The sequence below is a fragment of the Mercenaria mercenaria genome, chromosome 2, assembly GCF_021730395.1.
Source record: "Mercenaria mercenaria strain notata chromosome 2, MADL_Memer_1, whole genome shotgun sequence".
In the NCBI taxonomy this organism is placed as follows: domain Eukaryota; kingdom Metazoa; phylum Mollusca; class Bivalvia; order Venerida; family Veneridae; genus Mercenaria; species Mercenaria mercenaria.
Window position 1 is genome coordinate 69,115,771 of NC_069362.1, and position 13,782 is coordinate 69,129,552.

Below are 13,782 nucleotides of genomic sequence, written 5' to 3' on the forward strand. Positions count from 1 at the left end.
CACTGATGGTTGGCTGCAATAGGGATCATCTACTTGGCATGTCCAGTCATCCCGCTAAATTTCAACACTCTTGGCCTAGTGGTTCTCAAGTCACTGTTCAGGCTCCTGTGACCTTGACCTTTGATTAAGTGACCTCAAAATAAAAAGGGGTCATCTACTCTGCATGTCCAATCATCCTATTAAGTTTCAACATTGTAGGTCAAATGGTTCTTAAGTTATTTCCAAAAAATGATTTTACAACAGGCCACTGTGACCTTGACCTTTAATAGACTGACCCCAAAATCAATAGGGGTCATCTACTCTGCATGTTCAATCATCCTATGAAGTTTCAACATTCTGGGTCATGTGGTTCTAAGTTATTGATCAGAAATGGTTATCAATGTTCAGGCCTCTGTGACCTTGACCTTTAACGGAGTGACCCTAAAAACAATAGGGGTCATTTACTCTGCATGAACAATCATCCTATGAAGTTTCAACATTCTGTTTCGAGAGGTTCTCAAGTTATTGATTGGAAATGGTTTTCCATGTTCAGGCCCCTGTGACCTTGACCTTTCACAGAGTGACCCCAAAATCGTTAGGGGTCATCTACTCTGCATGACCAATCATCCTATTAAATTTCAACATTCAGGGTCAAGTGGTTCTCAAGTTACTGACCGGAAATGGTTTTCAATGTTCAGGCCCCTGTGACCTTGACTTTTAATGGAGTGACCCCAAAATCGATAGGGGTCATCTACTTTGCATGTACAATCATCCTATGAAGTTTCAACATTCTGGGTCAAGTGGTTCTCTAGTTATCGATCGAAATGGTTTTCAATGTTCAGGCCCCTGTGACCTTGACCTTTGATGGAGTGACCCCAAAATCAATAGGGGTCATCTACTCTTCATGACCAATCATCCTATGAAGTTTCAACATTCTGGGTCAAGTGGTTCTCTAGTTATTGATCGGAAATGGTTTTCAATGTTCAGGCCCCTGTGACCTTGATCTTTGACGGAGTGACCCCAAAATCAATAGGGGTCATCTACTCTTCATGACCAATCATCCTATGAAGTTTCAACATTCTGGGTCAAGTGGTTCTCTAGTTATTGATCAGAAATGGTTTTCAATGTTCAGGCCCCTGTGACCTTGACCTTTGACGGAGTGACCCCAAAAACAATAGGGGTCGTCTACTCCAGCAGCCCTACAACCCTATGAAGTTTGAAGGTTCTAGGTCAAATGGTTCTCCAGTTATTGCTCGGAAATGAAGTGTGACGTACGGACTGACAGGGCAAAAACAATATGTCTCCTGGGGGAGACATATTAAATTCTTGAAATGTTTATACTCAATGTAGAGCGGGTTTCAATAATGACAGATGAAAGTTGATAAAAAAAATTAAGTTGCTCTTACTTGGAACTTTATTATGCTTATTAAAATCTGTCTGCTACACTAACTAGCCACTAAAGCTTTATCCCTGATAAGCCTGAGAGGCACAACTGTATTTTCTGCTGAGTATAACACAATAACTAGAGAACTTACTTGAGAGCTGCTATAGCCTTGGTTTCTCCCTTCATACCATGCTGCAGGACACTCTCCCATGCTGCACACAGACAGGACACTCTGAAATGTAAGAAGTACTATAGTACTGAATTATATCATGTATCGAAATTTGTTAATCATGGGCCCATATATTTTCTGATAGAACAAAAATTCAAAGAAATACTAGGATCAGAAAAGAAACTTCTTGAAAACAAATGTTAGTTAAATAATTTACAATGCATTTCTCGAAATGACAAAAACCTTGAAAAATTCCACTACTGTCACTGATGCAACTTAGCAATATATGTTACATGTATTCTAACAATTTTTCTAACTCAACACTTGCTTTTTGGTTGTTATGATATCTCTGTCAAATGTCGACGTGTTTCAATGAAAATTGGACATAGTATTCAACTTACACTCATCAAGAGAACACATTGCAATTCCAACTTGGGACACTATTCGGCATGTGAACATTACTGTGAAATCATTAATATTCATGGGAGACTAATTTTTGTGGATTTCGTGGTTGAGTCAATCCACGAAATTTAATCCCAACAAACAAGTAAATTTCCCATTCATTTTATGTTCAAAAGTTGAAATCCACAAATTCATATCCCCATGAAATTGCTGTTTTGACCAAAAACACGAAATTTCATGCCCACGAAATTTAATGATTTCACAGTAGTTGATTTGTAAAATCTGTATGGAGAAATGTGCACAAGTTGTGCAGTGACTTAACCTTTACCATTCTAAATTTCAAAAGTGGACTGGTCCAACTTTCAATTTGGGCAGTACTACTTAGTATTCAAAGGGATGTACTTAGTATTCAAAGGGATGTTCACTGAAAATTTACTGACTGAATAGCGAACAGTGCACACCAAGATCAGCCAGCATGGAATCACTTGCTGCCAGCAGGCTAAAGGAAGGAGAACAAATTCTCAACAAAAAGCAAATAATCTTGTAGTTATGTCTTACTGTTACTGTTATTAACACATATTGAATCATTAAACATTGTGTTCGATTTTCATTGAAATTCATTGAATCTGACCGACATACTGCAGAGGAAACAAAACAAAAGAACAAGACTTAGTTTGGAGTTAGAAACAATGTTAAATATATCATGTATATCAATATTTAGCTTGTAGAGAAGAACAGAAGTTAGTACATATATATACCTAGCATCAGTGTCTGTGGCCAGTTCTGTCCTTCCACCAAACCGTACCTGGCACTGAGAACAGAAAGTGATACAGCTATATACAAGATATACAGATATAAACGAATTCAACAGAATTTCAGAACAGTAGCATGTAAACTACCATTTCACTACAAATTTAACATAGTATTACTACCAATTAGACTGTTGAGCTAAAAAGATTTAAACACATATAGTAGACTGCCATTAACACACAAAAATTAATCTGGTGGAAATCGATGAAGTGATACCTGTTTAACAGCATCCAGCAATCTTGTCTGCAAGCTCTGTTTCTCTTGGGCATGTGCATCATCCCCTGAAGTTCAATTCAAAAACACTTGTTAATCAAATGTGCAAGTAAATTATCATAAAGTCATCTCAATTTTTTGAATTCAATTTATTCAAATGTCCCCCTTTGTCAAGTACATGTGCATAGACTCTAAATATAACATTCTTGCTATGTGTACAAAACTTAATTTTGTTGGCATGGAATGGATGGTTTTAAAATGGCTATTTTGTAAAAGACCCAACATGCATATTTTAACTGCTTTTATTTCTTCATTACGATTTGATTTTGTTTACTGATTAAAAAAATCCAAGAAAATTAGTCCCCCACTAAACATTAATGAGTAATGAATTTACAATATACATAAAATAAATATATTGGCAGCATGTTCGTAATGCCAGTAATCTACATTTGCATAAATTATAAATCCCAGTTATGTTCTACTCAATCATTTGAGCTCTGTGTCTAATGAACTTTGGCCTTTGCATTCAGAAGGAAAACGGCAATAACAGAACTATAACATTACTAGCATGAAACAAAAAGTGAAATGAACACAAAAAGTACACTGTATTACAATACTGTAGAAAGAAATCACATTGAAAGATTCTTTGGCAAAGCTAATAATGTTATACAAAAACATTAGAGCTGTCACAGGAGACAGTGCATTCATATATTTCGATGCTGGATAGTGAAACTGGGCAATCTGAGGAAGCTGGAGCTGTCACTGGAGTGTTTAATTACTTCAATGTGGATGAAGATATTGAACAATAGCTTAAGTCTGTGTCAAACGTATTTAGCAATAACAGAGATAGAGAAGTGTATCAAAACATTAAATATGTATAAAAGGGACATAATTCATGGAAAATTTCTGCAAAAGTAATGCACCATGACATTGGGTCATATCATGTGGCTAATAATGTGGAGCAACTCTTTGAAGTTTGAATCAAATAAGTGAGATAGAGCAGAAGTGAAACATAACTTGAACCTGAAATTCTAGTAAAAAAGCACTTTTGTGCCAGCATCATGAACATTGTGTCATATGATGTGGGTGACCATGTGGAACAACCGTTTTAAGTTGGAATATAATCCATACAGTAACAACACAGATATATGGGGGGGAAAGCATCAAAATTAAACTGAAATTCAAACCAAAAAGGGGACATAAATCACTAAATATTTGTGTCAGATTTATGGACCTTGTGTCATATGATGAGGATGATGATGTGGAAGAACTACTGTTAGTTTTTCATTGATTTGACCTAGTGACAGAGATTTAAACCAAAGATAGTCCAGCACTTACTTATTTTATTATAATTAATTTATTCAATGGGACAAGTACATCCCAAGGAAGATTACAAGAATTGTACTAATCCATGTTTTAATCTAAATGACACAATGCATGTCAAGTGGGCAAATCACCACAACACAACACAGTGCCAGAGCTCCCCCAAGATACTTATAATTAAGCATATTATGTAAGAATCTTTCCCACTTAATTACTATGATGAAAGTACAAATATATTATCATTGGTTGTAATACAGAGAAACGTACAGAAGACATCAGGAAATTATGTCCTTAAATGCCTGCTCCCGTCCTACCTTTTAACCTTGAATTGTCACTGAAAAAGCATGAAAATCCTGACTATGAACAGTGACGCCTATCAAAATAGAGTCTATTTTACATAAATTCTATATGAAATACCTGTGGTTTTGCATGCTAAAGTGTGGCACGTGGCCGTTAACTGTTACCTATTGTATTCATGGGTTGCATACACACAATAGAATTTGAATAGCAGCGGAGCAGGGCTTTAAAGGGAGAGACCAATCAATACTTTCATTAACAACAAGAGGGCCATGATGGCCCTAAATCGCTCACCTGAGTAGAGTAGGTTGCTTAAACAAATTTCTTAGCTAAAGCTTTAAAAACAAGACAATTAGGAGAGTTGGTCAAGGTGAAGATTATGCAAGATTACTTTTGAAATCTGTAAAAGAAATAGTACAGGTGGCCCAAATCCTTTTGCTGTAGCTTAGAAAACAAGAAAGTAGGTCAGTAGGTCACACTGATGGTCGCTGAATTAAGTCTGTTTAAAATCGGCTTGCAAAACTATACATGTCATCCAAATTTCAAAACTGTATCTTAAAAAAAAAAATAGGTCAGTAGGTCAAGGTTACAGTCAAATGACCCCTAGTTACTTGGGGTCATACGGTAATTATAATCAAACAGTCTAGGAAATATTATTGGATAATTTTTTAAGTATTTTTTCCTATATAACTGGTATAAAAACTATGTGACCCTCAGGGCGGGGCCTCTTTTCACCCCAGGGGCATAATTTGAACAATCTTGTTAGAGAGCCACTAGGCAATGTTACATACTGAATATCAAAAGCTTAGGCCTTGAACTTTCAGTCAAGAAGATTTTTAAAAGCTTTTTCCTATGTAAGTCTATGTAAACTTGGGACGCCCAGGGTAGGGCCTCTTTTTACCCCAGAGGCATAATTTGAACAATCTTGGTTAAGGACCACTAGGCAATGCAAAGCTGTATCTTAAAAAAAAAAATAGGTCAGTAGGTCAAGGTTACAGTCAAATGACCCCTAGTTACTTGGGGTCATACGGTAATTATAATCAAACAGTCTAGGAAATATGATCTGATAATTTTTTAAGTATTTTTTTCCTATATAACTCGTATAAAAACTATGTGACCCTAGCCATTTCAAAGCTGTATCTTAAAAAACAAGAGCTGTCCGTAAGACAGCCAAGCTCGACTATTCGAAATATTGTCACAGAAGCAGGAAATTATTACCCAAAATGTTAAATATCAAAAGAGTTTTAAGTTCGAAACGGGACATAATTTGACTAAAATGCATATCAGAGTTATGGGTCTTGATGCTATCAACTAGTTTAATAACCCCGAAGAAACATGTTAAGTTTCAATTCCATATCTGCATTAGTTTTGGAGATAGTAACTTGCATGTAAAACTTTAACCAGAATTTTCTAAGTCCAAAAGGGGGCATAATTTGCTCAAAATACATGTTAAGAGTTATGGAACTTGACCCAGTGAGGTTGGTAACTGACCTAGAAAAAGAATAAATAAGTTTCAAAGCTATATGCCTTTTGGTAATAGCTGTATGTACTTGCACGCAAAACTTTAACCAGGATTTTCTAAGTCCAAAAGGGGGCATAATTTGCCCGAAATACAAGTCAGAGTTATGGGACTTGATTCTATCAACTAGTTTTATAACCCCGAAGACACATGTGAAGTTTCAATTTAATATCTGCATTAGTTTTGGAGATAGTAACCTGCATGTAAAACTTTAACCAGGATTTTCTAAGTCCAAAAGGGGGCATAATTTGCTCAAAATACATGTCAGAGTTATGGGACTTGGCCCAGTGAGGTAGGTAATTGATCTAGAAAAAGAAAAAATAAGTTTCAAATCAATATGCCTTTTAGTAATAGCTGTATGTACTTGCACGCAAAACTTTAACCAGAATTTTCTAAGTCCAAAAGGGGGCATAATTTGGCCAAAATACATGTCAGAGTTATGGGACTTGACCCAGTGAGGTATGTAATTGATCTAGAAAAAGAAAAAATAAGTTTCAAATCTATATGCCTTTTAGTAATAGCTGTATGTACTTGCACGCAAAACTTTAACCAAAATTTTCTAAGTACAAAAGGGGGCATAATTTGGCCAAAATGAAGGTCAGAGTTATGGGACTTGGTGCTATCAACTAGTTTTATAACCCCGAAGACACATGTGAAGTTTCAATTCAATATCTGCATTAGTTTTGGAGATAGTAACTTGCATGTAAAACTTTAACCAGAATTTTCTAAGTCCAAAAGGGGGCATAATTTGCTCAAAATACATGTTAGAGTTATGGAACTTGACCCAGTGAGGTTGGTAATTGACCTAGAAAAAGAATAAATAAGTTTCAAAGCTATATGCCTTTAAATGATAGCTGTATGTACTTGCATGCAAAAACTTAACCAAGGTGTGACGCCGACGCCGACGCCAGGGTGAGTAGAATAGCTAGACTATTCTTCGAATAGTCGAGCTAAAAATCAAAAGCCTAGGCCTTGCAGTTTCAGACAAGAAATGTTTTTAAAAAATTCCTATATAAGTCTATGTAAAACTTGGGACCCCCGGGACGGAGCCTCTTTTCACCCCAGAGGCATAATTTGAACAATCTTGGTAGAGAACCACAAGGCAATGCTACATACCAAACATCAAAGGCCTAGGTCTTGTGGTTTCAGACAAGAAGATTTTTAAAAAAATCCTATTTAAATCTATGTAAAACTTGAGACTCCCGAAGCGGGGCTTCTTTTCATCCCAGGGGCATAATTTGAACAATTTTGGTAGGAAACCAAAAGGCAATGCTACATACCAAATATCAAAGGCCTAGGTCTTTTGGTTTCAGACAAGAAGATTTTTTAAGTTTTCTCCTATATAAGTCTTATGTAAAACTTGGGCTTAGAATAACTGCCAGTTTCTTTAATATCAGAAAGGCAGTGTCTAGGTGTCCAGGAACCAGACTTCTAGGCCCGCAGTTGAGAGGTCCAGTAATCAATATGAATACTGAGAACGCTTTTTCCAAAGAGTAGACTATACATTTTACTTTAAAAATGGGAGATGCTTTCAAAAGTTTGATCTCTTATGTTTCTCATCGTTTTACGTACATTGCAAGTGACAGAATATAGAAATATTTATAATTCTTTAATCCTTGGTAAAATACAATCGCAAATTTGATAAATAATAAATAGCAATATGTACGCTGTAATTTGAAGCATTTATCAAATTATTGTTTTTCTCGAAATTGATGAATCAAAATAATAAACTTTATTTTTTCTTTAGTATTTATGACATGATTGTATTGCGCTCATGAATTGTTAAATTCATTTTACTGCTCGAGTAAATAGATAACCGTGTCAGATTACTGGAAATTGCTGTTAAAATTTCATAGAACCCAAGTGAGAGCTGACAACTGAAAATTTGTAAATGTGAAAAAAACAACAGAAATCTGTTTTATAACATATTTCTTGGGTGTAACACCCATGGATTTGTTTGCAGTTCAATTTCAATTCATAACTAAATTAGTCTTTATCATGACATCACCGTACATCAGTGGTCCTAATTGACCAATCAAAGAGCTGCATTTTCGAGTACCTGCCAGTTTCCACTTGGGTATAACGAACTATATTTACAATGAACATGTAGTGACTTTAGAAATAAATATACGCTATAATTTTCGAAATCAAATTAAGATTTTTCACTGCACATGCTCCAGATGATGCTACAAACAACAAAATTTTGAAGTTTCACTGAAATATTATATGGATTTAATACCTTTATTTTAGTTTAAATTTTGAGATTTTACACAGGGAGTCTAATAAAGTCCGAATAAAATGTAATCATTACCCAAGTGAAATTAGTATCATTCCACAATGTTTTGGATGTTAAAATTATGAATTCAGCATTCAAGTTTTTGATTCTTTTTCTCCCTTGGCTTGCTTTGGCTTCACACTCACTACTGAATGCAATAGAATATATCCAATATATCTTTAACTGTTTTGGGGATAATTTTTTTATGGTTTAAAATTTGTTCACTTTTTACATTCTATGAAAGAGACAATTTTGTTGTTTACTCTGCACTGGAAGTTGATATTTTAAATGGACATCGTTTTAAAATACACTACTGTACCATCAATATTAATTCCCAACTGTTTGATTTACGCACTAAGTGTATAATATTATTGTTTAAACTAGGTTTATAAAGTACCATTCAATGCATGTGTACGTTCAATGTGGGAGAATTAATGCTGACCGTGCTCTGTTATGTTAAGCATCAAGACGATTCAGGTTTTGTTTATGCTAGTAAAAAGTCATTGCGTGCGTTTCTGAAATTTCATATATGTTTTTATACACTTCAAAATTATCAGATATGCGTATAATATTATGCATATTTCAAAGCGTAATTTACACTAATACGCATCTTATCTGGAGCCCTGCTATTCCACAAGACTGTGGTATGGAGGAACAAGAGCACTGCCTTGCGGGTACAGATGCTCATCTTATTTTTTTGTCTCTGTTACAGACTGTATAAAAGAATTATTATCCTACTCATGATTTTCTAAGTCCAAAAGGGGCCATAATTCTTGCAAAAAGCAATGTAGAGTTACTGTACTTGCTGTGCAGAGTCAGCTTTTAATGGCAAACAACTGCTCCAAGTTTTAAAGCATTAGCTTTGACTGTAAAGGAGAAAAGTTGACCTAAACATAAAACTTAACCAAGAAATCTGATATTTTCTAAGTCCAAAAGGGGTCATAATTCTTGCAAAAAGCAGGATGGTGTTATGTTTCTTGCTGTACAGTGTCAGCTTTTAATGGTGAATAACTGCTCCAAGTTTTAAGGCAGTAGCTTTGATAGTTTAGGAGAAAAGCTGACCTAAACACAAAACTTAACCAAGAAATCTGATTTTCCAGGTCCAAAAGGGGCCACAATTCTTGCAAAAAGCAAAATGGAGTTATGTTTCTTGCTGTACAGAGTCAGCTTTTGATGGTGAACAAGTGTTGCAAGTTTTAAGGCAATAGCTTTGATAGTTTAGGAGAAAAGTTGACCTAAACATAAAACTTAACCAAGAAATCTGATATTTCTAAGTCCAAAAGGGGCCATAATTCTTACAAAAAGCAAAATAAAGTTATGTTTCTTGCTGTACAGAGTCAGCTTTTTATGATGATGAACTGTGTTGCAAGTTTCAAATCAATAGCTTTGATAGTTTAGGAGAAAAGCTGACATAAACATAAAACTTAACCAAGAAATCTGATATTTTCTAAATCCAAAAGGGGCCATAATTCTTGCAAAAAGCTGGATGGAGTTATGTTTCTTCCTGCACAGGGTCAGCTATTGATGGTGAACAAGTGTTGCAAGTCTCAAAGCAATAGCAAAGTTTGACAGTTTAGGAGAAAAGCTGACCTAACATAAAACTTAACCAGGCAACGCGATGCCGATCAAGTGATGACATAACTCATCATTTTTTCCCAAATATCCGATGAGCTAAAAAGGAATAATTAATTCAAGTAATCAGAACTGACACTGACTTGACGAAGACTAATGACTAATAGATTATGCATGTGTCTAGTTAACCTGGTAAGGGCTTCTAAGTAATTGGGTATATAAATAGAACGTGAAGAGCTTGGAGTCTAGACGTCTATTCTCATGCGTGCACCAGTAAAGGGTGTTTTGCATTTGTGTCAAAAACGACGTAATAACAGGAACTTTATGACAACTATTTACAACTTTTATCAGCAATTACCTTATACACTGGTAATAAACAGTAAATAATAGTACATATCGTCCGTTTAGTCCAAACAATTGTACTCGAGAGTTGAATATCGTTATATTATTTTGACTTGTCGATATCCGCCTCCGAGTACAAACCAGAAAAGGTAAAGAATGTGATAGCACTGTCCTCTTCTTTGCGTAAGTAACACCCAATGGAATCCGTTGGGCGGGAATTATGTTATAACAATGCAACGGATAAAAAAAAGAAATACATACATAGAAGGCCTGTATTTTTTCCTTTTCAATGATTGATATATTACCGAGATTTCTTGAGAAAAATTCAAACTATGGCAGTTAAAAAAATGCCAAGGTTTAACACGAGTGTACTACATATTGGAAAATGGCCGATCACTGGTAAACACATTACTACACCAAGCGTTTTCATTGGTCACGCCTCCGACCGCCATTACATGAAGACGATTGAAACGTTAGAGGTTTAAATTTTTTACAACAGAAATTCTTGATAAATATGTCCTGTTCTTATGTTTTTTATTTACTATAAATTTATGATTTAAAACAACAGGTAAGCAGTTAGAGCTAAAGAAAAATCGTGACTACTGATAAATCGTAATTTCAATTGACACAGTTTCCACCACAGTTTTGATTGTTTCTGGTTGAGACCTCTAGGTAGACAGCGTAAAATATCAAAATGTAAAATCGGTCTGCCCGAGGTCTCATTATTTAGACTAATCGTCCGTTGAGCGCCAGAAGGGGCTATCCACATATGTACAAAGAATGCTGATAGCCCCTTCTGGCGTTTAATGGACGATATATACTGATTACAAGACCTCTAGAAGTCCGTTACCAGACACCTAGCCACTTCCTATCCGAAATATATCTAATCCGAAATTACTTCAGAGAAGTAGAGCAGCTTGAAGACATAAATGAATTTTATCTGATTAAATACGTGCCATTCATTTCAAAACTTCATAGCATTGACATCGAATGAACGAATTTGTATTTGATGACACAATAAAGAGGAGAAATGTCTTCTAAAATTAATGTTTTGATTTGGTACTTCCCACAGGTCACGTGATTAAAAATTTTCGTAACTTGCGAATAGGACAAATTGGCGAAAAGTTCGAAGAGAAAGGTAAATTTTATTTACCGTCGCTTGTGAAACAATGAAAAAAAGCTCTGTAGAGCTTTGGAGCGACCCTAATTTAAGAACAGTTAAAACCAATTATACCTTACGCCCAGCAATTTGCTGATACCTATATGACTTACAGCTGGATCGACTGAGGCAATCCTGATAAAAAGCCTTACCCAAAGACACACTGCATGAGCTCGGTCGACTGAGGCAATTTCATCTACTGTGTACTGCCCTACAATTAATTCTGATTATAACTGGGAGGCGCTTTGTCTGGGACAGATTGTTAAAAGATGAGCAAGGTCAATAGGTGCAAAGTTAAAAAGAACTACAATAACTAAGATAAAAACATAGATCTAGATTAGAAGGTTACAGTTGCCAGCCTCTCAGTGAATAGTATCAAACTGGGGCTGGACTGTATATGTAGGGGGAGACCATTCCGTGTGAGATTGTTGGATCAAGTAGTTCAGGTTCCTTGTAGGTGTGAGGTGGTTATGGTCGAGTGCAATAAGACTTTTCTCTATTTTATTATCACAGCAGCGTTGTTTGTGCCGTGTGGCGGCCGTAAAAAATTCTCCCCATACATTCAATCAGGGGTGTTATATTTCGATCTTCTCAGATCGTTCAGCACGATTTTTATGTCGTGTTATTGGTACTGTTTCTCAACATGACCATTTCGGCCTGGGTGGTTCCAATACTCCCGCTTTCATAGCCTTGGGTATTGTTTAATCACCCCTTTGATAAGGTGCCTGCTTTTTAATTTTGTCTTTTGATAGTTCATGTGATACGCAGGCTCCATAACCTCAGATCCCCTTCCTAAATTCCAGTTGGTTTAGTTCTGCCCATTGTTTTCTCGTTTGGTGCAAACCCTTTACTTTATCTGGGGACCAAACGCCGCTCTTCATGGAATTACACGCCTCAACACGTATATCATTGAAGGTTCCATGTTCACCGGCGTTTGATTACATCTGCGGATGTCTCTAAATTGCCCTTTTTTTACTTTTAGCATGTGTAAATATTGAGTTCTGCTCAACCCGGGGCTAGAAGGCGTGGACGGCAGCATGTATTTCCACTACCGTCCATGAACAGGTTCAATCAAACCGAGCCTGCAACATTTTCGTTTTTGTCGTGTTGAGCGACCTGTGAAGTTTCCACTATTCTCTATTGTACTTTTAGCATGTGTAAATGTTGAGTTCTGCTCAACCCGGTAGCATGCATTTCCACTACCGCCCATGAACAGGCTCAAATAAAACCAAGCCTGCAACATTTTCGTTTTTGTCGTGTTGAACGATCTGTGGAGTTTCCACTTTTTCTATTTTACCTTATTTTAAAAATATAATAAGGGAATTTTAATTCGGCTTTGTTCAAGGGATTGCCAGTTGAGATCATTAAGCATTTGGCTGACACTTCTTGTTTGACCATAGTTGTTACATACGTATCGGGCTGCAGATCGTTGTACTCGTTCAATTTTGTATGTTAGGGTTTTTTGCCAAGGGTGCCATGTAGTGGAACAGTATTCAAGCTGTAGGCGGACATAGGTCTTGTAAGCTGTTTCTTTTACTTTTCTGTTGTTTGTTTTGACATTTTTTGATGAATCTAAGTGAATTGTTTGCTTTCGATGTCATGTTATCAATGTGTTTTGACCAACTGAGATCTTTACTTAGTGTAACGCCCAGGTATTTAACAGTTTCTATAGTTTTTAGTGATATAGGAGAGATCGCCATGACATCCCGCATGAATACCTGTTTATCTGGTGGTGGGTAAGACAAATGTTTTACATCGTTTTGTATGGGATCTGAATTTTTAATGTTTAATAACCTTTTCGCTCATTTATGGATTTTAAAAATTCAAAAGGTTTTGAAATGCTTTCGATTTTCATATTTTCCCATTTAAATATCTTTTTAAAATGAATAACCGTTTTAAATGACATAAGAATTTAATAGCGGCGTAGCGATCCTCCACACTTTTAGAAAAAACACTGTAAGTTAAGCGTTCATAAATAATCCATTTAATTTCGAAATTATAATCAAAAGTAATCAATAAATTGCTTGATTTATACACTTTCCATTGATCAAAAAATTATTGATATTATTTGTGTATTAAGAAAGTTTAAGCCGTTAGAAAAACATCACTGATTACAAAAAACATGGACGCTCGGCGTCTGCCCACCCGGTCTTTGTCTTATCAGTTCTAAAAATAGAAAATACAATGGATTTGTTTACAAACACGATCTCACCTATATTATAGAGTGTATAATTGTATATGATAGGTTTTTTTTTCTTTCGAGTAATCCTCAACACCCCACACTTATCTGGATTGAATTCCATTGACCAGTCCTTTTCCCAGGCTTCTGGGGAATGAA

The 13,782-nt window shown here is 35.8% G+C and overlaps 1 protein-coding gene across 2 annotated transcripts in view; it reads right to left on the bottom strand.

The window, feature by feature from the left end:
• LOC123564215 (sorting nexin-29-like) overlaps positions 1-11,378 on the bottom strand; it is a 68,126-nt gene extending 56,748 nt beyond the window's left edge. For both annotated transcript variants that reach the window (XM_045357600.2, XM_053536846.1), the window contains exons 1-4: positions 11,242-11,378; positions 2,961-3,025; positions 2,693-2,745; positions 1,515-1,595 (exon numbers count right to left, since the gene is read on the bottom strand). In XM_045357600.2, the coding sequence (XP_045213535.2) occupies positions 1,515-1,595; positions 2,693-2,745; positions 2,961-3,025; positions 11,242-11,248 (206 nt within the window). In that variant the 5' untranslated portion in view covers positions 11,249-11,378. The remainder of the gene's footprint in view (positions 1-1,514; positions 1,596-2,692; positions 2,746-2,960; positions 3,026-11,241) is intronic.
• Positions 11,379-13,782: the final 2,404 nt, after the last annotated feature.